Genomic DNA, 23,792 nt, shown 5'->3' on the forward strand with positions numbered 1-23,792 from the left:
ACAGATTAAGCTGTGCTTGACTATGCTAAGTATCAAAGGCTACTGTTGAAACAATTTGAATTATAACTGAACAGACCTTTTTCAATTTACTTTTGTAAGTCATGCAAAATTGCACAAATATGGTACCTAAGTTATCTACTTTTGAGATAATTAAAATCCAAAAACATATATTTTGTAATATATTTGTACATCTTACTATATAGGAGATTTTATTAAAATATTTTAATACTTTATATTATTAAATGGGAGTTATTTGCAAATCTCAGTCTTCAATTGTGTCTTAATTGGAATTTATTTAATTTGGTCAGATTAGAGAATAGGTTTTCCTTGTGCAGGAGTCCTAAAATTGGCAATATTAAATGACAGCATGTTTTAATATATCAATACATGAAACTGACTTTTTTCAAAAATAAAACATTGATTTTCTTGGACCTTAGTATATATTAGCAGTTTTAGTGTTTCATTTCTTAATCTGCATTAGGGGTGATGATGTTTTAAAGATAACATGCTAAGATTGACTTCTAGTTATTACATAGACACAGCTGTGCACTTTTCAAAATGATAATATAAAATGGTTTGCTATTTTATTCTATGTTTTTTGACTAGCTCAACCTGTTATTTCCTATGGATCTGTCATCCAGGCCAAATTCAAGGTTATAATCTAAGCCCAAGTAAGATGTGCCTGGTACTGACACTTGCTGGATAATTAGTGCTGTGGGTATGAATCGGTAACTATACTTCAGTATTCCCTAAGCTGGGTTTTAATTTTCTAGAAATGAAAAACATTAGTTTTTCTACCAACTTTAGTTTTAGTGTCTTGCTGCACTCTTGACTTATATACTTATTTAAGTATCCAGACTTATATCCAAAAAATATAAGCCTTTTCCTCAGGAAAACATTCCATTTCAAATTAATTCCAAATTATGTAACATCATAAATATTTAGTATTAAACTGAAAGGGAAGATTAACCTTCTGCAAAAGGTTCAGTTTCTCACTTGCTATGTTATGTTTTAATAAAAAAAACCAGTTGAGTGGAATTTTAAGGTACACTATTTGATTTATTGTGCTTTACCACCAAACTAATACTTAGGGTAAATTATACAAATGGCAGCATTGCTAGGACACCAGTCTTTCAGTGTTGACTTGTCAGATACTTTAAAATAGATTTGCAATACTTAATTTCAAGGTATTCCCAATTGCTGTTAAATACTATTATGAGTTAGTAATTAAACCTGTGAGCCTACCTCCATATTCTAAAATACATACTTTTGGAAAACGTGTTGACTGCCCTTTGTAAGTGATTAGTATTTTGACTTTCCACCAGCTTTTAAAACAGGATACTGATTGTTTGTTTTTTTATCCAGAAGAAGAGTTACATGAATGACTTCAATCAAACACTTGTTTGTCGTTGGCAAGTTTTTATTATTGCAGGAAATGTTCTCTTTTCTAGTTAATTTAGAATTGCCATTGGTATTGCAAAAGTGGTATTTCTCAAATGGCTTGTGTAATGCCCTCTTATCTCCAGTCTGAAATGAGAAATACAAAGCCAGCAGTAATAATTATGAAGTGCTTAGGGACCTAATTGAAAATGTGCTAGGCTTCCCATACCCTACCCAAAGAATAAAAATTTTCATAGCCACAACAAGACTATTGCTGTATTTAAGATTATGTCATCTTGAAAATTAAAGCTTAAAAGTTGAATGATTGTTAGTGTTGCCCCATGTTTTATCAGCTAATAAACACTTGGTATGCTACTCAATCTTCCTATTCAGTAAAGAAACTGCATGGCTGACAGTTTTTTTAACTAGATACCAGGTATATAAATAAGACATTACATAAAAATTATACTGTACTTACTTCAAGCATCTCCATTAAATCTGACTCAAGCTAGGTACAATTATTTTTTTCTTTTTAAGGATAACTTGTAGTACCTACAACAGATCCTCCACTACCCTAAATATTGACAGTGGTTCCCAAATCATAGCCTTTAGAAGACTTGACTCTTAAAGGATATCTCAAACTTGTTTATCCATTTGGTTTGTCACAAGACTTTGTGCATCCTCAGTCATGCAAAAAGTATTGATCTGGCTATTTTATCTCTGCCATCTCTTTTATAAAACAAATTTGAAATGCTTATCTGTGGGAAAGGTTACTGGTACTTTGGTCTAGCCATATTCAGTTAAACATCTAGAACTGTATAGTTTGAGTAATGTAGGACAAGATTCAGCATTTCTTGTTTAATGCCAAGGTGTAGGATGAAATACTTCAAAAAATTTTTTTTATTTATTTTGCGCAGTATAACACCTTGATTACATGCAGTGTGTGTATTTTTGAATTCTTATGTTTAATTTGTAAAAGCAATTACAGATTTAACAAGTAAGGAAATTTGTGCTTCCTTCTTGATGGTTAAATTATTTTATTCTGCATTTTATACTAGTACAAATAAAAACTGAGCCATCAAACTGCAATAAATCAACAGTAGTATTTCATTTAAATTTTTTGTATTGTAAATAGATTTGTTCAATAAAATGTTATTGTTCAATAAAATATTAAAGATATGTCTGAAATTCTGAAAAAAAAGATTTGATTTTGTTAGGTGCAATACTGCTATACAGCAGCTAGCAAGACATTTCGTATAGCTTTAATACAAAACTATCCTGAAGCAGGTGATAATTAAGTAAACATTCACTTAACTTGCTTGAATGCACAATTTGGTAATATGAAAAACTGCACAGTACAGAATGGCAAATTTAATATGAACTGTTAAGGTTTTTATTGGAAACAAAAGTTCTAGTTACAGACTGATTTTAAAAAATCCAATAATATTGAGCAGACAAATGGATTTTGAGAAGCCAAATTGAACCATGTTCTTGTACTTTACCTGTGTAAAAGTATTTCTTCTGCTTTCTCTCCGATCAGCGTCTTTTGAGGTGAGCTTATTTGTTCATTGGGAATAGAAGTCCTTCCTGTGAATTATTAACAAGATTTTTATATTCTTCTGTTCAATCACGCCCAGTTTTCAAGAGCCTCGAAGTCCCATCACTTTTCTTGGCATGTTTTTTTTCAGAAGTGGTTTGCCTTTTCCTCCTTCCCATGGCTGTGAGAAAGTGACTGGCCCATGACCTAGAAATCTCCCAGTTTCTAGTCTGATGCCTTAACCACTGCATTAAACTGACTCATTCACAAGATTAATTTGCAATGAAAGAATCTTACTTTGTTTTCCACTTTGTGTCCTGAAGTTCCTTTTGTTAAAAACTTTAGCTTTACATTGTAACTCATATTTGGGATATTATATATTGTCAAAACGTGAGCGTAGTACCCATTTAGTCCCTTTTGTTACATTCATATATTTGGGGAAACGTATGTTGGTAACAATTTTGTTTTTGGTATGGCATTGGAAAATGGAAATTTAACTTGGAAATATCTGAATAGAGATAGCATCATTCTCTTGTTTTTTTTAATGAACCAATTATGATATTGTGATATGTCTTAATGTCGTCACATTTGACATGGTTCTCGAAGAATAATGTACAAATAAGTTGTGGTGAAATAAAATAACTGTATAGAAGAAACGCGGGCGGGCACGTACGTTTTATAGGTTAATATTATTTGGAGTTTAGTACCAAAACAAAACTTAGACAACGCTTACAACAAACAGCTACGTACATTTATTCGGGGGAAAAAACTAATTGTAAAACAGGAAAGCACAAGATAGAGAAAAGTTTTGTCTTGCAAAACCAGAGCTGGTATTCAAAGGGCCATATATCTTACCGAATAGTTGAAGTACTGAAATTAATTTTAAAAAAAACCCTCCACGAAGATTAATAATAGAGCATCCAATCCAAGCGAGGGAACTACAAAGTCCGCTTCTGTTCCAAGCCGGACAGTTTTCACCCGCGCTCCCCGTGTAGATTGATCGATTTACGAAAGCGCGGAAGGATTGGGGGAGGGGGGAGGAGGCGTAAGACATAACAGGCGGAAGTGGCGTTGTTACGCCCTGCGTGGCTAGTTGTCAAGGTTTCAGGCAGCCGCTCCAGCTGCGCGCTGCTGGTCTGGGCTTCCCGTCTCGCGCTCGAAGAAGCAACGCTCCCCCCCCCCCCCCCCCATCAATATGGCTTCGGCTGGGGCGGGGATGACCGAGCGCGAGCGGGACGGCTGCCGGGAGCTGTTGGAACTGCTCCAGACCGACGACCTGCTGGCTCTAGCGGACACGGTGACCAGCCGCCTCGTGCAGCCCAGCAACCGCCAAGGTATATTAAGGGGCTAGAACGACCCGGTACCCTGATGAGAGTTTGAAGGAGGCCTCTGCTGGAAAATACTTCTTGGCTTGAGATTCATTAATTCCAGCCTGGTGCTTCCTTGTGACCACTTATCAGAATGAGATGCTCGTTTCCTCACCCCTCCTACAGTCTAAATAAGGGGTTCTTCTTCAGCTGTGCCAGAAGTATTTTGGCCCTGCGACATCCTTCAGCTGAATTCATACAGCGAGGTTTCTTTCCCGCCTACTGGCGAGGCACAGACGTTTTGTCATAGAAATCGCCTTATTAACAGATAACTTAGTTTGAAAATAGCTTGAAAACTGGCGCCAGGCACTGTGACTTCTAGTCATCAACGATAATCACTTTTCTTTAAACATCTTTGAAGAAAGGCTGATGGTGGCACATGATGTGGAACAAATACTTTATCGGATATAATTTCTGGCTGTTATGGTTAAGGCTAGCCAGAGTAATTTATGGAAAATACCTATGATTCTCTATATTTTTGAATCACTCTTTCTTAGTATTGTGTTTTGGTTACAGGAGCAAAATGCCCATACCTTTTTCAAACATGTTTTAAAAGTAACATTTTTCAAACCAATGATCATCTCAGTGTGAAAAGAGTTGTAAAAGCATCGTGATAGGAACTTCCAGAATGTAAAGGCAATTTATCATTTTGTTAGGGCAGGTTTTTACTTTTAAAAATAAGGTGTTTCAATAAAAATCTTACATGGAGAACTATTGCAACTAAAATTGCAGTAGTTTCACCATCCTGGTACAAAGTGAAAAAACTGTCAAAGAAAACATTAGCTGTACATTTGTTTGTAATCTGTTTTTTCTTATAGTCTTCTGACAAAATATTTTACTAATTAAATATATTAGCAGACAAAATTAGTGCATTATGCCAATTTCTTTGTTCAGATAGTATTTATAGATCAATGGGGAAAGCAATATGCCCCAGATATAGAGCAAACCATTATGATAAAATCATATGCTGGGTGTATTGTTACTTGACTGATGATTTCATACAGCTTTCATATAAGTAATAGTAGTACATCTACAGTACATTACAGTATATTTTAAAAGAGTTGCCTTAACTTGTAGGTAAATAATAATTTAAGTATTTGAACAATATTAAAGTTAGTGGTGTTCATGATCTTGCAATCGCTGAGAACCTTATTAATTCTATTTAATATGCTTATTTTTATAATTAAAAATGCACCAGTTTTATTCAATTTTCTTTTGATTGCCAGACGAAGCAGAAATATTCACTTTCCATTCTATCTTTATAGCCAAAATAAAGCTTCTTAAAACGATCTTCTCACATTAACGATGCGTACTATTGGTCTATATTTCAAAATGCACCAAATGAGTAATAGGCTTATGTTCAAAACAGTAAATATTATTGTCTTGCTATAGGAAAACTTCAGTTTTTAGAAGGTTGAGAAAATGATAATATGCTATGACAAAGAATCAAAAGTATAAATTGCTGACAAGGATTCAGAGTAATGTGTAATTCTTAACTATTTTTTTAAATGAAATATATACCTTGATCCAGCCCTCTTGTTTTCTAAAAAGTAATTATATCTGTCTATATCTTTTTAAATTAAGTTTCATTACAAAGCATAATATAGGAAGTTGCTTTGTTTGTGTCACATAATTGCCCATCTAAGCCAATATTGATGCATTAATTACAAGTGGTTTCCAAAAGGTCCAGTCAAGAGTTTTTCTAGATGGACAAAAAAGTGAGCTACAGAATTATGGATTATGAGTGGCAGTTTTGTTTCTTATTGACTAGTTCTTTTATTTGTGGGGCATTTCATAGGCCATGGGTAACATATTGCTTTTTTCACTAGGGATGATGAGACTTGATTACAGGATTTTTTCTTTTTCAATGGATGAAAAAGTTCTACATTTTCAGCAAAAATCACAGGAAGTTGATTCTTTAATCCACAATTACTAATAATTATGTTTAACAGATCTTTATAGAATGGCTTTTTCTGTGCTATGTCTTTTGCTAACTTTCCACAATAGAAAATTCTTGGAGCAGATTCAGCAGCAAAAGTGCCATCTTTATGTTACATATTTATAATTCAGAAATATATTTTCAGAATTTTAGATTTACAAACAAATTGCTAGTTGTCTTTTGCAATAAAATTAACTTTAGGTAATATATCTATTTCTGAATTTGTTTATAGAAGCCATAAATGTCATCTTGCTGTACAGTCAAAGTACTGAAGAGCTGTTGAAAAGAAAGAAAGTATTTCGAGAGATAATATTCAAGTACTTGGCAATGAAAGGAGTTATATTGCCACCTTCTTCTGAAAAACACCAGCTTGTTTATCGTGCAAAGGAATACTGGTGTGAAGAGCTGAAAGTCTCTGCTTCAGAGCAAACATATACTAATCTTAGTATACAGGTGAGGTACATAAATAATATTAGGAAATGCCAACAATATTTTTACAATTATATTTAATTATTGAAACAATAATACACTTAAACTGCTCTTCAATGATTTTCAAAGAACATTTATGATTTCTTTTTTATTCATTGCTGGAGTTCATTGACATCTCAGTTGGCAGAGAGGTCTTGGGAGACTTCAATCTGCCTTCCATGGGAGTTGGGCCTCAGGTGATCCAAGAGTTCATAGCCACCAGGACAGCCATAAGAACATCCAGGATCTGACACTGGACAGTGGTCACACATGGATCTGGTATTCCTATTGGAGCAGTTACTATGTGATCTGAAATTGGGGAAGCTTTTGGTGTCCCTTGTCATGGCAATATTACACACTGATTACCATGGGATTCTCTTGACACTGTCATCCACTGCAAGGAAGTTAGACCCATTATATTAGTCTATTCCTGGCAACTGATGGACCTTGATGGGTTTCAGAGGGATCTGTGGGTTATTCCTGCTGCTCTGCTGCATCATCCATCTGAAGACATGGCCACCACTTGGAATAAGAGGGCAACTGATGTCTTGATCTGATTGCAGGAATGCAACCTCTAATGTCTTGTGGATCCTGGCACTCACTGTAGTTCATGGAGGAGTTAAGGGGGTTGAAATGAAAGGAGAGACATCTAACATGTTTCTGGCATTCTATAGGGATGAACTTGATGCAGGTTAGAGCTGCTAGTAAGGCGTACATTGTGATAGTAAGAGCAGCAAAGCATCAACACTTTTCTACACATTGTGTCCCTGAAAACCATCCTGCTCTTTTGAATAACACATGCCTTCCTCATGCAGAAGAATTTGCTCAATGTCTATTACAGAAATTCACCTGAATGTGCTGAGAGTTGAATGCTGGCCTTCTTGCAAGTATGAAGAGATATCTGGGCAGGAATCTTTCCTGGTTATCTGGAAACTATTTGAGCCTAATGAGCTGATTAAGTTTACATAGTCCTTAGGATTCTGAGCTCAGCTACCAGCTCTTTAGATCTCTGCCCCTCTTGGCTGGTTAAGGGGGCAGGAAGATTTTGTGCAAGTAGGTTCAAGTGGTCATTTGAGCAGATTGTTCCATTATCTCTTTAAAAAGGCCATGGTTTTCTCCCTGCTCAGGAAGCCTTTGCTGGACCTGATTGTATTGGAGAATTTCAGAAGGCCCTAGATAAATTGGATTATTGATCCAGTTCTATCAGAATCCAGACCCAGATACACGATGCAAATGGCATTGGTTGCATTATTGAACAATCTCTAGCATGAGCAGGATGAGTTTTGCATCCATCCTTACTCTGCTTGAAAATCTGCTTGATGTTCTGGTTGTTTTCAATACCATCAACCATGATATCTTTCTGGATCAACTCAGAGGATTGGGAATAGGTGGTATGGTGTTGTGCATTTGCATCTTTTCTTAGGGAGCAATTCCAGTTAGTGATAGGGAAGAAGCCCTTACTGTGTGGAGTGCTGCTGGGTGAGATGATCTATTGCCCAGGAGTGAGACATCAGTTTCTGATGATATCTAAATATACACCTCTGCCTTTGGCGAACTAGGCAAATTTGTGGCTGTCTTCTGCTGTTGCCTAGAGACTGTGCGGGTCTTGATGGGTAATAAGAGGCTTCAACTGAACCCTGGCAAATCTGAATGGGTTTGGATTTGGGATCGCCCGTTCTAGAATTATGCTATATTTGGTGCTTGATGAGGTTGCACTGCCTTACACAAACCTTGTGTGTGATCTGGGAGTTTCCTTAGTCTTACAATGACTGCAGCAGCTATGAGTCATGGCTAGGAGAGCCTATATTCAATTTTATTGTTCATCAGGTGTTCCCATTCCTAGATCAAGTAGCTTTGTTCATGTCATAATCATCTCATGGTTGGACTACTGTACTATGCTTTATATTTTCTTCAGTAGCAACATGGGGTTTCTCCTGAAGAATATCTATAATGGGTAATTATTGGTTTGCGCTCCGAGCTTGGCAATTTGGTTGCAAACATTTTGTCACCATTTGAGGAGACATCGTCAATATATTTTGAATTGATGAAAAATTTGCAACTAAATTGCCAAACTCGGAGTTCAAACCAACAGCCTAACTACCAACCTGAGCTACTCATATTCAAACACATTTCAATGGGTAGTTATGCGTAATTTCAGAAGACATGTTACGTTTCTGCTCCGTGAGCTCCATTGGTTACTAGTCTTTCTGAATCCAATTCAAGGTGCTTTTTTTGACCTTTAAAGCTCTACACATAGAATGGGATCACATTATCTGAGGGGCTACCTCTCCAATTACATTTACTTATCCTACTAGATCAACCAGAAAGGTCATGTTGTGGCTACCATGAGCTGGTGAGCTTCATTTGGTGGGTCCTAGACAGCAGGCCATTTCTGTTGAGGCTTCTGCTTCATGGAACATCCTTCACACTGAAGTGACACTAGCTTCATCTTTTTTAATATTTCTGAAGTCGCTTAGACCCTAGGGGCTAGCAAAATATTATGATGACTTCAGTGTAATTAACATCTCTCTGCATTTAATCTTTTAAAAAAAGTTGTTTTAGTTATATAACTTTTATGATTTTAATTTTACATTTTTATAGTTTTTAATAATATTAGTGTATATTATTTTCAGTTTTGTTGTATGCCACCCAAAGTCAATTGTTTGTGAGATTGTCAGCCATGTAAATATGACAAATAAATAAAATTGTTCACTCATTTTATTTTTTGTATCCTACTTAAATGGAACTCAAATGTACCTGCTTGTTTTATTAGTTTCTAATAACTATCTTTTCAACTACAGAATAAACAGGATTGATATATAAAGTTGTATATCTTATATGTAATTCTGAAAAGGTGAAACACGTTCTTTTCCTGCCTTGATATTGGCCTTTAAAGCCCTACGTGGCATGCTTTGATATATTTACACACACACACAAACACTATAAAATGTCACTATTAGCAATTCAGATTAAAAATAAAAATATTCAGGGTCTTCAAATAAATAATATAGCTCACAATATCCTTCAATTAATCATTCACATACCCTACACAAAATTCACCCAAGGTTCTCTTACTTAATTCTAAATTTTCATAATTGAATAAGATTTTTCAAATGATGTTAAAAAGATACTGAATCTTAATAACCTGTCTATATATTTTAGAGGTATATTTCATAATATATTTTACTGTGGCCTTATTATTTTGAAAGAGGTAGATATAGAAAATGTTTGTTTCCTCAGTTATAACTTACTAGGTTTAGGTATGAAAAATTGCATTTTGCCTTATTAAAATCACCACTTTTTCTAGGAGAGTCATGTTGAATATTAAAAAATTAAATTCTGATTCCAACTGGAAAATACTCAATATAATTATTTGAAAGGGTTTTTAAAGTAGAATCTTTAAGTTGCTTTCCAAGCTTCTATTTTTTTTTGTCAGAAGTCATAAACATTGATTTCTATGATAGAATTAATTTGAAAAAACTGACAAGTAGTTTTATTAGGTTTTATGTAATACAAGTAATAGTGGATGGGTAGCAAACATTCTATGAGATCTTTCACAATTATCCTTAACCAGTTTTTAACAAACATGTTTGAAATGTTTTATGAAGTAATTTGCAGTGCATTGCACGAAACAGAACATAGAACAGATTATAAAAAGAAACATAAATCCTCCATTTGTTTTTTAAAATGGCTCCAAATCAATTGTTATTCAAGCCCTTAGTCCATAAATAAAGCATATACATTCATAAATACCGTTACAAAGCAAGAACTGTTTTCCTATCACCATTCATTCCACTTTCTCTGAATTTTTAAGGATCTTTTTAATTATTTTTTGTTATTTTATAAAGTAAAAGTGATTATTCTATTCTACTTTATGTTTCTTATTTTTCAGCAACAAGAAGATGGAAGAACACAAGGAGATCAAGATGACATCAAAGAGTGTCACAATCTGGCAGAAGAATTTTGTCAGTGGTATTTTAGAATGCTAAACTCTCAGAACCCATTGATTGGAGAACCACAACAAGAATGGGGACCACAACATTTTTGGGCTGATGTAACGCTAAAATTTTGTTACCACACTTCGGAACAAAACATGGAAGAGTACTCAGGTGCAGAATTGGTGAGCCTTCGCTTGTTGTCATTAGTGAAAGAAGAATACCTCTTTCTGAATCCCAACTTGAATGCAGGTGGCCTGAAGTGTACAGTTTCACCATATGGATTAGTTGTGGTAGCAGTAGCTGGCACAGTTCATAGAAGTACTTGTTGTTTGGGAATCTTTGAACAAATCTTTGGCCTCATCCGCTGCCCATTTAGGGAGAATACATGGAAAATCAAGTTTGTCAATCTAAAGATTGTTGGCCAGAATGCGATAGAGCCTGGGACCCATATAGAAAGGCCAAGCATAAAATACGAGCAAGAAGAACTGCAGGAATTTTATGTGTCCAAGGAACTTGCCTTGATTGAGCCTCAAAAATACTGACTGTTCTGTTTTGCAAAACGAGGGAGAAAAGTATGTGTGCCTTGGAAAATACAGCAGGAGAGCACTCAAAGCATTCAGTAATTTATTTGCCTTTTTAAGAAATTAATGCTTTCCTACTATGAGATAATCATAGAGATTTGCTGCTGGTAATTGTTGGCTTGATTCTTGCCCCCAAATTTACAATTTGAAAAATTACTTTGGCAGATTATTTTCTACATGAGAAGGGAAGGGAAGGTGAGAAGATACTTCTACTTTCCTGTCAACTTCTGCTAAGTACTGATATAGAGGATGGGCGGGAGTGAATAGCCAGGAAGAATCAAGTATAAATGAGAAGCATAAAGTAATTGCAGATGTAATATTGTCATCTTGACTGCTTGTAGCTTTCCTTTTTCCCCTCTTTGGGGTAGAAGAATACAGAAGTGTGATGAATCTGTTAAATTTACAAGAGATTCTTTTGCCAAAGTCTTAATTTTAAGTCTTAGTTAAATACCCTTCACAGTTTAATCTCAGGGTTGTACAAAACAAAGCATTTTTTTATTTTTGATAGAATTTTCTGCTTAGGCAGCAACATTATTAAAATGATTGTTACTTAAATCAGTATATGCGTGAAAAGGTTATAACAGTGCTAAATTTAATAGAGTGTTTTCATGGGGAATTTATGAAATAATGTTGCTTTGAAATTTGTTATTTGTCTTATTTGTTATGTACAACCCTTATTCATTTAGTTATTTACAAATAACAAACATGTAAATATACAAGACAATTGTGATATTATAAAAAAGACAAGCACTTAATTTGTGGCAGTTAATACATCTAGTTTATTTCACTTATGCTACTTTTTATTGTTCCTAATAAAAATTGCAATCTTCAGACTATTTATAAAAAGGCAGTATTCTTACTACTTCAGATAATTGTGGAAGAATCTACTACTACTACTACTACTACTACTACTACTACTACTACTACTACTACTATTCCTACTATTTAGTCAGCCACTAATTGTTCAAGTTCTCCCACTTAAAAAGATGAGAGAAGCCTGTAATTGACATCATAGGTAGATCTCAACAATGAGAGACAAAAGGAGAAAACAAATCCAGACAATCACATTGTCTGATTTAGGAAGAATTGTTTTTGCAAATTATGGTGGAAAATAAGTGTTTAGTCAATATCAAAAGTTCATCTCAATACTTTGTTATATATCCTTTGTTGGCAATGACAGAGGTCAAACGTTTTCTGTAAGTCTTCACAAGGTTGGCACACACTGTTGCTGGTATGCTGGCCCATTCCTCCATGCAGATCTCCTCTAGAGCAATGATGTTTTGGGGCTGTCGCTGGGCAACACGGACTTTCAACTCCCTCCAAAGGTTTTCTATGGGGTTGAGATCTGGAGACTGGCTAGGCCACTCCAGGACCTTGAAATGCTTCTTACGAAGCCACTCCTTCGTTGCCCAGGCGGTGTGTTTGGGATCATTGTCATGCTGAAAGACCCAGCCACGTTTCATCTTCAATGCCCTAGCTGATGGAAGGAGATTTGCACTCCAAATCTCACGATACATGGCCCCATTTATTCTTTCTTCTACACGGATCAGTCGTCCTGATTCCTTTGCAGAGAAACAGCCCCAAAGCATGATGTTGCCACCCCCGTGCTTCACAGTAGGTATGGTGTTCTTTGGAAGCAACTCAGCATTCTCTCTCCTCCAAACACAATGAGTTGTGTTTCTACCAAACAGTTCTACTTTGGTTTCATTTGACTATATGATATTCTCCCAATCCTCTTCTGGATCATCCAAATGCTCTCTAGCAAACTTCAGATGGGCCCGGACATGTACTGGCTTAAGCAGGGGGACACGTCTGGCACTGCAGGATCTGAGACCCTGGCGGCGTTGTGTGATACTGATGGTAGCCTTTGTTATGTTAGTCCCAGCTCTCTTCAGGTCCCCCCGTGTGGTTCTGGGATTTTTGCTCACCATTCTTGTCATCATTTTGACCCCAGGGGGGAGATCTTGCGTAGAGCCCCAGATCGAGGGAGATTATCAATGGTCTTGTATGTCTTCCATTTTCTAATTATCGCTCCCACAGTTGATCACACCAAGCTGCTTGCCTTTTGCAGAGTCAGTCTTCCCAGCCTGGTGCAGGTCTACAATTTTGTTTCTGGTGTCCTTCGACAGCTCTTTGGTCTTCACCATAGTGGAGTTTGGAGTGTGACTGTTTGAGGTTGTGGACAGGGGTCTTTTATACTGCTAACAAGTTCAAACAGGTGCCATTAATACAGGTAATGAGTGGAGGACAGAGGAGCCTCTTAAAGAAGAAGTTACAGGTCTGTGAGAGCCAGAAATCTTGCTTGTTTGTAGGTGACCAAATACTTATTTTCCACCATAATTTGCAAAAAGATTCTTTCCAAATCAGACAATGTGTTTGTCTGGATTTGTTTTCTCATTTTGTCTCTCATAGTTGAGGTCTACGTATGATGTCAATTACAGGCCTGTCTCATCTTTTTAAGTGGGAGAACTTGCACAATTGGTGGCTGACTAAATGCTTTTTTGCCCCGCTGTGTGTGTGTGTGTGTGTGTGTGTGTATGTGTGTGTATGTATGTATGTATGTATGTATGTATGTATGTATGTATGTTGTATTTGTGCTGATAAATAAAGGGAGACTAGTATAGATCTATTTCAAGCTATTTCTAATCCCAGTAAGGGTATGGCTAGCTGATGAGAGCAAAATAGCTTGAAATAGATCTATACTAGTCTCCCTTTATTTATTTATCAGCACAAATACAACACAAATGTAGCAAAGGAAACAGTAAAAATATTGGGTTTCTGTCTGGATGGTCTCTTGTGATGAGCCAATAGACAGAGAATGGAAGCAGTAAACTTCCACCCATATTTGGGCATACCAGGGGTCGTGACTTTAAATACATACATACATACATACATACATACATACATACATACATACATACATACATACATATTTTCTAAATATAAACAAAAACAAAAACAAATAGTTTTTTAAAAATACGAGACAGTTATTTATAACAATACTTTGGTTTAAAATCTGGTAGATATGTCTGCATCCAGATATATATTTTTTACTGCTGGAAACTGAAACTGAAAGTTTTTTCCTTTATTTTTATTTATTTATTTATTATTGTATTCTCCCATTCTTGCTCCTTTTTAATTTGGATCCTTTTTAAGAGCTTGTACTGACTTATTTTTATCATTTCTTTTTAAATCAAAATCACAATGTAAGAGTTGGAAAACTCCTTGTAGATTATCTAATCCAATTCCATATCTGGTTCAGGAATCTACTCCCACATTATCTTTGTCAGATACAAGTCCACATGTTCAAATATTTCCAGCTAAAGAAAGTCTACTACCTTCCAATTATTACTATTGTGTCTAATATTCAATAAAAATCTATTTCTCTATAATTTAAGTAAATTGTTTGTTGCCTTCTGGGTATGTTCCAATTTGTCCATGTTCTTATTAAAATATGCCAAAGAAATACTCAGTACTCTAGACATCAACAGACCAACAATAATATATCTTAATTTTGATACAGTACTTATATCAATAAGCCTATGGTTATATTTGTACTTATATTTGCATATTTTTTTTTGCAGTTGCATCAGTGTTGTCTCATATTGTAGGAAGATAATGACATTGCACATACATTCTTTTATTTTTCTTTCCAGCAAAACTGTGGTGTAGGCTGGACAGAGGATCTGTCCCAAATCACTTGGTGAACATTGGTGGATGAGTGTGGACAAATCTGGATCCCACGGTGCTAGTCTAGTACCTAACCTCTACACTAGTGTTCTTTAACCTTTTCACAGATTGTTCCACTTTTAGGATATGGCAATATTTGAGTACCATCGCTTAGCCAGGTGTCAAAAACTTGATGACTAAAAAAACGACGGGAAAAAGTGATAAAGTGCAGATAGTCCTCGACTTACAACAGTTCGCTTAATGACTGTTCCAAGTTACAACAGCACTGAAAAAAGTGACATGACCATTTTTCACACTTATGACCTTTGCAGCATCATGTGATTTATATTCGGATGCTTGGCAACTGATTCACATTCATGATGGTCACAGTTTTTCAGGGTCAGATGATCCCCTTTTGCAACCTTCTGACAAGCAAAGTCAATGGGAAAACCAGGTTCACTTAACCGTGTTACAAATTTAACAACTGCAGTGATTCACTTAATGTGGCAAGAAAAGTCATAAAATGGGACAAAATTCATTTAACAAATGTCTCGCTTAGCAACATAAATTTTGGGCTCAATTATGGTCGTAGGTTGAGGACTATCTGTACAACCACGCTATTAATGGGAAACTGATATTAATTTTTGCTCTGTTCTATCCCCTTCTCTCCCTCTGCTCGTCTCAAAGAAGCCTCTCTTCCATCTCTCCATTCCCTTCTCTTGTCCCATTGTTTTTTTTTTCCTCTCCCTTTCCCCCCAAAACCACCACCTTTTATATCTTCTCCAGTCCCCTTTTCGGTGCAGCTCCAGCTGACTCTGATCCCCAAGGCTACATGCTGTTTCCGGAAGTGCCAATCAGCTGGAGCCGTGAGCGCCAATCCTGGGTTCTCGGCAGAGACCTGGCAACACCGCAGCTCCAGTTGACTCTCCCACAGGCCTGTGCAGCACTGCCGCCACTTCAACTCTTCGCCCTGCTACCCTATTACACTTCTTTTTAAACGGTGCTTTTCAACCTGTCGTAGGCGTACCACCAGCCAGGTGCTGAAGTACCACCAGTGGTATGCGTACCATGGATTGAAAAGCACTACTCTACACCATACTAGCTCTCAAATTTGTAATTTGAAAATTCATAAGGAATTTAAATTCATGTTGCTGAAATCTCCCATTGATCTAGTTTATCAGGACCTTCCTGAATCTTGGGATAGTCTTTGCTGTTCCATCACTCTTCCCATCTTTTTTTGATCCCTTATTAAGTAGATTTATAATATGTTGAACAATACATGACATTGAATAGTACCTTGTAATATGCTGCTTCACACTTCCTTTCACCTTACCCTGAACCTTTGATACATACTTGTTGGGTACAGTATGATTGTACAGTCTGCTCTTAATAGTGTTGCAGACCAGCTCATATTTTTCTTTTTTTTTCTTTTACAATAATGTGGAAAACTTTGCCAAATGTTCTGTTGAAATCAAAGCGCACTATATTCACCACATTACCGTGGTTAACTAAGCCATTCACTCTACCAAGAAAGATCAAATTTGTTCAGCATGGCATACTGTAATTTGGATAAGCTTGGTTCTGTTGAATAATGCATTATTTTTAACTGTTAAAAATAATCTGTTCCAAAGTTTTACTAGATAACAGTTTTGTAAATTATGTGGGTTCTTTTATCATCATCATCACCATCATCACTATCATCATCGTCATCATCATCATCGTCATCATCATCATCATCATCATCATCATCATCTTTTTGAATAGAAGAGCTGTGAAATGACATCTGCATACTCCTTCAAGACTGATGTAACAGAGTTGGTTCTATAGAAATTCATTCATGGTAGCTCATTGCTTCCATATCCTTATTCAGCTTGAATTGCCAGTTCCCCTTAGTATAAATTGTTCTGCTTAAGCCCACTTGAGCCCATTTGCCATCTGTTCTCAAACTAGAAATTCAAGAACATCAATTTCTCCCTATCATCTGTTACCATCCTTTCATCTTCTTTTAGCAGCAGGCCCACTATTTGTTTTTTCTTCCATTACTACTGGTATTGCCAAAAAAGATACTTTTTAAAGTCTTCAGTTTTACTTTTAAGCTGTTTCTTTTGTTTAAGCTTTTCTAATTGATTTCTGAAAAATTAGACTTCTTCTGATTTATCTTAGTTCTATCTTAAATTTCTTATGCTTTTCAGTTCCAAGCTCATTAGACAGATCTCTATATAAAACTGCAGTAGTATTTTCAGCTGTTCCCCACGTGCTTTTCTTATTTGAATAGCGTACAGTAGTATTTACAGTACCTTATTTCTGAGAAATTCCTAACCCACCTGCACTTTCTTTAAAAGGATTTCTGTCCATAAGATCCTACATAGTGCCTCTCTAAGCCTCTGGTGCCTGGTTCAGAAATTATTATGCATGTATGCTTCTGCTCAAAATGAACTTCCTTTAGAATCTGACAGCCATGACATGATCCCTTCCTCCTAAGGTTCTACTGTTTTTACTTAATCAATTAACTCTTCCATATTAGTTATCAGATCTATGCAAGTTCTCTTGTCAGTTCCTCAACTTTTGAAAAATGAAAAAGGTTTTTTTTTTGGTGACCATGCAGTCTTGGCTTTCTAGATAGTTGAAATCTCTCTTCCCTAAAAGTTCTATAATCTAATACAGAAGGACATTTATCCATCTTCATCCTGGCTTGATTATAGAGCAGTAATTTCATTGATATTTTCCTCTCCCCTTTATTCTTCCCTAAATGCTCTTTGCTGGACTTTTATGGTCAAATTCATAGATCTTTACATGAAATGTTCCCTTCACAAATAATGCTACTTTTGTCAAAGAAGGCCTATTCATTTTGAATTTGGTATACCCTTCAACTCTTGTGTTTAAGTCATGAATGTCATCCTGCCAGTTTTGAGTAATGATTACTAAATCCTATTTGCCTTTCTGAAAGAAAGTGTTTAATTCTTGCTGCTTGTTTTCCATACCCTAAGAATGTATACTGAAACACTGCAAATATTGGAATATGTAACCTGATATATTCTTCAATGCTTGCTCATTATTGGTGCCTCCACTACCTGCATATTACTTTTAGTCTTCTCCCCAACACTTATTGTCACTCTATTTTCTGGGCTATCCCTCACTTCAGGTATGTTTGGCAGGTACTCCCTAATTTTTTTCTTTTTCTACAGGTAGTCCTAAACTTACTACTACAATTGAGCCCAAAATTTCTGTTGCTAAATCAAGTAAGTTTTGCCCCATTTTACAACCTTTATTATCACAATTCTTAAGTAAATCACTACAGTTGATAAATTAGTAACCTATGACTTTGCAAGAAGGTCACAAAAAGTGGTCACATGAACACCCCCCCCCCCCCGGAAATAGCAGCCATTCTAAATATGAGTCAGTTGCCAAGCATCTGAATTTTGATCATGTGACCACAGGGATGCCACAAGGTCTTAAGTATGAAAAATGGTCATAAGTCACTTTTTTCAGTACCACTGTAACTTTGAACTGTCACTAAATAAACTTGTAAATTGATGACCGCCTGTATTTCCTAATCTGCATGAGATACAGTTGTTCTCTTTATAGGAACTTTTCATTAAAAAAGAATATTCCACTAGTATTCAAAGGATCCAGACCATTTGCACTGGCACTATCCGCATACTGACTTTTTTTCTTGCAGTATTTGCTCCATTATTGGGCTCTGTTCTGATCTAATATACTCTGCTTATGTACAATAAAAACAAAAAGCAAAATACTTCTGAAAAACTGCCTGGATCAATTACTCAGTTGAAGTAATGATGGGAAAAGGTTGTACAGTTCTTGCTATGTTTAACTCAAGGGCAACTTTAGTTTTTCCTAGTCCCTGATCACTCAATCTACTAGGCAAATTCCATCCTGCTACAAACCAATCCGGTAATCCTCTCCTCCATCTCCTCCAATCAATAGGACGGGGAGAGGGAGGCTCAGAGGTTAAGAACTGTATTTTATTTCTAAATGGGTAATGTGAATCAGAAGAAGAGGTAATGCTAATGTGGAGCTCATTTAACACATGACTTATTCATACAATCAAAAATGGTGAATGCATTTTAGTGAGGGAAGGGGAAAAAAAGACTCCTCAGAATGTATTGCCAAAGCCATTTTGAAAGAATGCATTCTTTCTGGATAGTGTGGATATAAGACAGTCCCAGGGGATTTCTCTGCTAAATGTGTTGACTGTTTTAGATTGCCTATGAATAAATCATCAATGTGAGTGAGAGAGCACCACCTTGAGATTCACCTCCCCCCCCCCCATCAGCTTGTTTCTTCTGATGCCTTTTTTAAAATATTAAATGGTGAATTGATGCAAAATGACTTCTTCTTGTGGTGGAGGTGCTCATAGAAGTCAGTCGTGTCAAATACATGTTCTGAAAAATGAAGGGAAGAATTGAATATCTTATCTAAAAAGGCGGGAGGAGAGACCAGAGATGCATTTCTTTCATGCATGCAGGAAAAAGTACTAATCTTGCTTTTGGAACAGAGAACTGCTATTGAACCCATTCATCAATAATGCAAGTGCTATATATTTCCTCGGTCCCGAATTACCTCCCTTAGATGGAGACGATTCACCTGCCATTGATAAAAATTGAACTCAGCCTTGCTGTTTTTGAAAGCTAGCCTTCTCCCAATTGGTCAATGATGTCAAGCTGTGATTTTAAAAAAAAATGAAAAAAAGACCTGTTAGACTATACTGTACAGGGAAATGTTATCCATGACAGCTGTCAGAGAAAAAAATGAGAGCGAGCTGGCTGACAACAAAATTTCAACTGACCTGTTAACTAACCCCTGTCTGAGAATCTGGATCCCTGTAGGCTTAGGATTCAGACTGAAATAGAAAGCACCAGGGTGGCCCACACACTTTACCTGACTACAAATTGTAACAATCATATCAGTGGGAAGAATGGAACGGGAATTGTTTTCTTTCAGCACCTGTTTGCCTATCTTTACACTCACTCGAAGTAAGAAAAATAATGTAATTCTATTGTAAGAAAAATAAGGACATTTGATTGAACAAATGGAGCAAGATATACAAACGATGTGGCTATTGGAAGACCTGCTGCATAAATATCTTTGCATTTGATAGTTATTGGCTAAAGTAGTCACATTGCTACCCAAAAGATGACAAGATGTTGGGAAAATTTTATTTGTGGCTGGTTAGGTATTTTAGAAATAGGAAAACTACCAGTTATGCAGACTATAAGAATGAAAGACCATGTAAAGAAATACACATGAATAATTCAGACTTTTAATTATTTGATTTCACTATTAAGCATTCACGCTCACACCTATATCCTACATCTATTTATGGCAGTGTTTCTAAATCTTGGCAATTTTAAGATGTGTGGGCTTCAACTGTAAGATGTGTGAACTAAGAAGATCACACATCTTAAAAGTTTCCAAGTTTGAGAAAGACAGTTCTATGGTTTGTTGAATTGTTAGGTACACTCAACAGGTGCATTGCCTGGAAATGATTCTAATTTTCTTCTCTGCCTCAAGAAGCCAAGCATCTTGGCCACGCCTGAAGTAGTAGTTAGATAGTTGCAGTGATTATAATGCAGTATTGCAGTCTAATTTTGCCTGCAGTCTGGATGGGCTCAAGATTAACTCAGCCTTCCATTCTTCTGAGATTGGTAAAGTGCTCAGAGAATGTTGTAAAGCACTATGGGATAATAGATACAGTAACTCTAAGTACTATTGCTATTTGGATTAAATAGTAAAAGCTAGAGAGTCTTCAAGAATAGCTTTAAATCTCTTTGTTCTACAACAAACAAACATAATTCTAATGAATATAAAACAACACTGACACTGTATAGGAAGCATTGCAGTTAACATGCCATGAAAACCTCTGGATGCGAAAGAGACATCCAGATTCATTTGAACCTGCAAGCAGTGCTAAAGGTGATTCTCCAGTGACCACAGGTTAAAAATCTCAATTACCGGTACTTAAAATCAAGATCTATTAGTTTTCTTGGCATATGTGTTCATTATACATTCATTTTCATTTGAGATTGTGATGATATGACTGAAGTTTATTAACAATGAGACAAGCATGTCATTGAAAGTGACATGTTATTTTTCCATATATGATAAACTTAGAAAGTGAAGCTATATGGAATCAGATATTTCTCTTCCAAGGGTGGAGTACCACTTGTATTTTGAAATTTATTTGGAATCTAATTGTGTTATAATATATTCAAGCATAATTTCAACCTAAATAGGGATTAGTCCGTTTAAATTGCATTTGTCCAACTATTTTAAATATATTATCTTAAAATGCTAAACATGACTATAGTCTTTTAATACAAGTCATAAGAAAATTAAATAGATAAGAGAAGCAAGGGAGAGAACAAAATCTTTAACTGAAGGCTTTGCTTATTTATAGTAACAAAGAAAGGACATACACTTGAAGCGGTTAGGAGCATATTGTCAAGGAGAAACCTATATAGTCACTAAGATGTGACATCTACCTGAGGGCACATAATGAAAAAAAAAATCAAATTATCCCATATTTAATGCATTGCAACAATTGAACAGTAGAGTAGCTGTCAAACATTTTGACTTTAATGATAAATTTCCCTTAAAAGCCAATTCAGTGGAATAAAAAGCCTGTTTTGTTAAAGAAGAACAACAATATAAATGTGAGTTACAAATATGTTTGAAATGGATTTTCATCTTATTTGGAAGATTTATATAATCACTCAGGCCATGTAGTCAGTATTCCAGTCAAGGTACATGAAATAATTGTCACTCCTAAAATCATGCAATGAAAATGACAAAATATCAACCGCAGACAAAATCCATAAGCCAGTATCTCAACTACATCATAATTCCACACAGAAGATGGGCTCATCTATCATTCTGGGCCAATGCCCAAAGATAAAGACAAAGACAAGTTTTTAAAGCTTTCTTGAAAGCTAAGAGCATTTCAGTCATCTGAATTTCAAGCTGAGAGACAGGGGGAGTTTGATCAGAAAGGCAGGTTTCATAAGACAAAAGGCTTCCTTGTTAGGTCCCATCAGATGACATTGCCTCAAGGAGGTGCCTAGAACATGATGACCCTGTAAGAGTATGTGAGAGGGCAGAAGTAATCATAATCACAGGTTGTTCTGCAAATATCTAGTAGGCTTTTGATTCAATGTTCATTTAGATGCATTAACTGAAACAAATACCATATGCCATCATAACATTAGATAAAGTTATGGGGAAGGCAAACCTTTCATTAAGCCAATGTCAAGCAAGATATGGATGCAGTGGAAATCTCACATGTGCATCTCTATGCTGGTATTGCTAGTGAAAGTATCTAATATTGGAGAGTTTCAGTTTCAGTTTCAGTTTATTGGGATTTATATGCCGCCCTTTTCCCTGAGGGGACTCAGGGCGGCTTACAACCACAGGGGGGGGGGGAGGGGGGGTGCAAGGTCAAAAACAAAACAATATGTGAACAAAGAAAGATAGTAAAACACAACTTTCATTCAACAATCAAACACTCGGGCGGGTGAATTGGAAGCCTATCCCCAGGCCTGCTGGGAGAGCCAGATCTTGAGGGCTGCGCGGAAGGTCTGGATAGTGGTGAGGGTACGGATCTCCATGGGGAGCTCGTTCCACAGGGTCGGAGCAGCAACAGAAAAGGCTCTCCTCCGTGTGGTCGCCAGTCGGCATTGACTGGCAGATGGGATTCGGAGGAGGCCCAGTCTGTGCGATCTAATTGGTCGATTTAGGGAAGTAATCGGCAGCAGGCGGTCTCTCAAGTACTCAGATCCACTACCATGGAGTGCTTTAAAGGTGGTCATCAGTACCCTGAAGCGCACCCGGAGACCAACAGGTAGCCAGTGCAGCTCGCGGAGGACAGGTGTAACGTGGGCGAACCGCGGTGCGCCCACTATCACTCGCGCGGCTGCATTCTGGACTAGCTGCAGTCGCCGGATGCACTTCAAGGGCAACCCCATGTAGAGCCCATTGCAGTATTCCAGTCTAGAGATCACAAGGGCTCGAGTGACTGTTGTGAGAGCCCCCCGGTCTAGGTAGGGCCGCAACTGGCGGACCAGGCGAACCTGGGCAAATGCCCCCCTGGTCACAGCTGACAGCTGGTGATCAAAAGTCAGCTGTGGGTCCAGGAGGACTCCTAAGTTGCGGACCCTATCTGAGGGGTATAAAATTTGACCCCCCAGCCTAAGCGTTGGTATATTAGCCAAATTATTGGGGGGGAAGCACAACAGCCACTCGGTCTTGTCCGGGTTGAGTACCAGTTTGTTAGCACTCATCCAGTTCTTAACGGCCTCCAGACCCCGGTTCATCACGTCCACCGCTTCATTGAGTTGGCACGGGGCGGACAGATACAATTGCGTATCGTCCGCATATTGGTGGTATTTTATCCCGTGCCTCCGAATGATCTCGCCCAGCGGTTTCATGTATATGTTAAATAGTAGGGGGGATAAGACCGAACCCTGCGGCACCCCATATTTTAGGGGCCTCAGGGACGATCTCTGCCCCCCGACCAACACCGACTGCGACCTGTCCGAGAGGTAGGAGGAGAACCACCGCAAAACAGTGCCTCCCACTCCCACCTCCCGCAGTCGTCGCAGAAGGATACCATGGTCGATGGTATCGAAAGCCGCTGAGAGGTCAAGGAGAACCAGGATGGACGCATAGCCTCCATCTCTGGCCCTCCAGAGATCATCGGTCAATGCGACCAAAGCGGTTTCTGTGCTGTAACCAGGTCTGAAGCCGGACTGGAAGGGGTCAAGATAGCTAGCTTCCTCCAAGGCCCGTTGGAGCTGAAAGGCCACCACCTTCTCAACAACCTTCCCGATAAAGGGAAGGTTGGAGACAGGACGAAAGTTGTTTAAAATGGCTGGATCTAACGATGGTTTCTTCAGG

The 23,792-nt window shown here is 37.1% G+C and overlaps 1 protein-coding gene and 1 long non-coding RNA gene across 2 annotated transcripts; one reads left to right on the top strand and one right to left on the bottom strand.

The window, feature by feature from the left end:
* Nucleotides 1–532: 532 nt before the first annotated feature.
* LOC116510120 lies at nt 533–3,901 on the bottom strand. The gene is made up of 3 exons (XR_004255622.1): nt 3,773–3,901; nt 2,883–2,967; nt 533–1,527 (listed from the first exon to the last, which is right to left on the bottom strand). It is a non-coding gene; the product is annotated as an uncharacterized LOC116510120 (long non-coding RNA).
* A 106-nt stretch (nt 3,902–4,007) lies between these two features.
* On the top strand, nt 4,008–11,573 carry C6H3orf38 (chromosome 6 C3orf38 homolog). Its single transcript, XM_032219520.1, has 3 exons — nt 4,008–4,251; nt 6,456–6,676; nt 10,584–11,573. Exons 1-3 carry the CDS (start codon nt 4,113–4,115, stop codon nt 11,169–11,171), a joined length of 948 nt encoding a protein of 315 aa, XP_032075411.1. The 5' UTR covers nt 4,008–4,112; the 3' UTR covers nt 11,172–11,573.
* The last annotated feature ends 12,219 nt before the right edge of the window (nt 11,574–23,792 follow it).

Source organism: Thamnophis elegans, chromosome 6, assembly GCF_009769535.1.
Source record: "Thamnophis elegans isolate rThaEle1 chromosome 6, rThaEle1.pri, whole genome shotgun sequence".
In the NCBI taxonomy this organism is placed as follows: domain Eukaryota; kingdom Metazoa; phylum Chordata; class Lepidosauria; order Squamata; family Colubridae; genus Thamnophis; species Thamnophis elegans.

Excerpts from the sequence above, each read along its gene's own strand:
- C6H3orf38 (XM_032219520.1), top strand. The coding sequence starts at position 4,113 with ATGGCTTCGGCTGGGGCGGGGATGACCGAGCGCGAGCGGGACGGCTGC. Across the intron at positions 4,252-6,455 it reads GCAGCCCAGCAACCGCCAAG|AAGCCATAAATGTCATCTTG; the intron begins GTATATTAAGGG and ends ATTTGTTTATAG. Across the intron at positions 6,677-10,583 it reads ATACTAATCTTAGTATACAG|CAACAAGAAGATGGAAGAAC; the intron begins GTGAGGTACATA and ends CTTATTTTTCAG.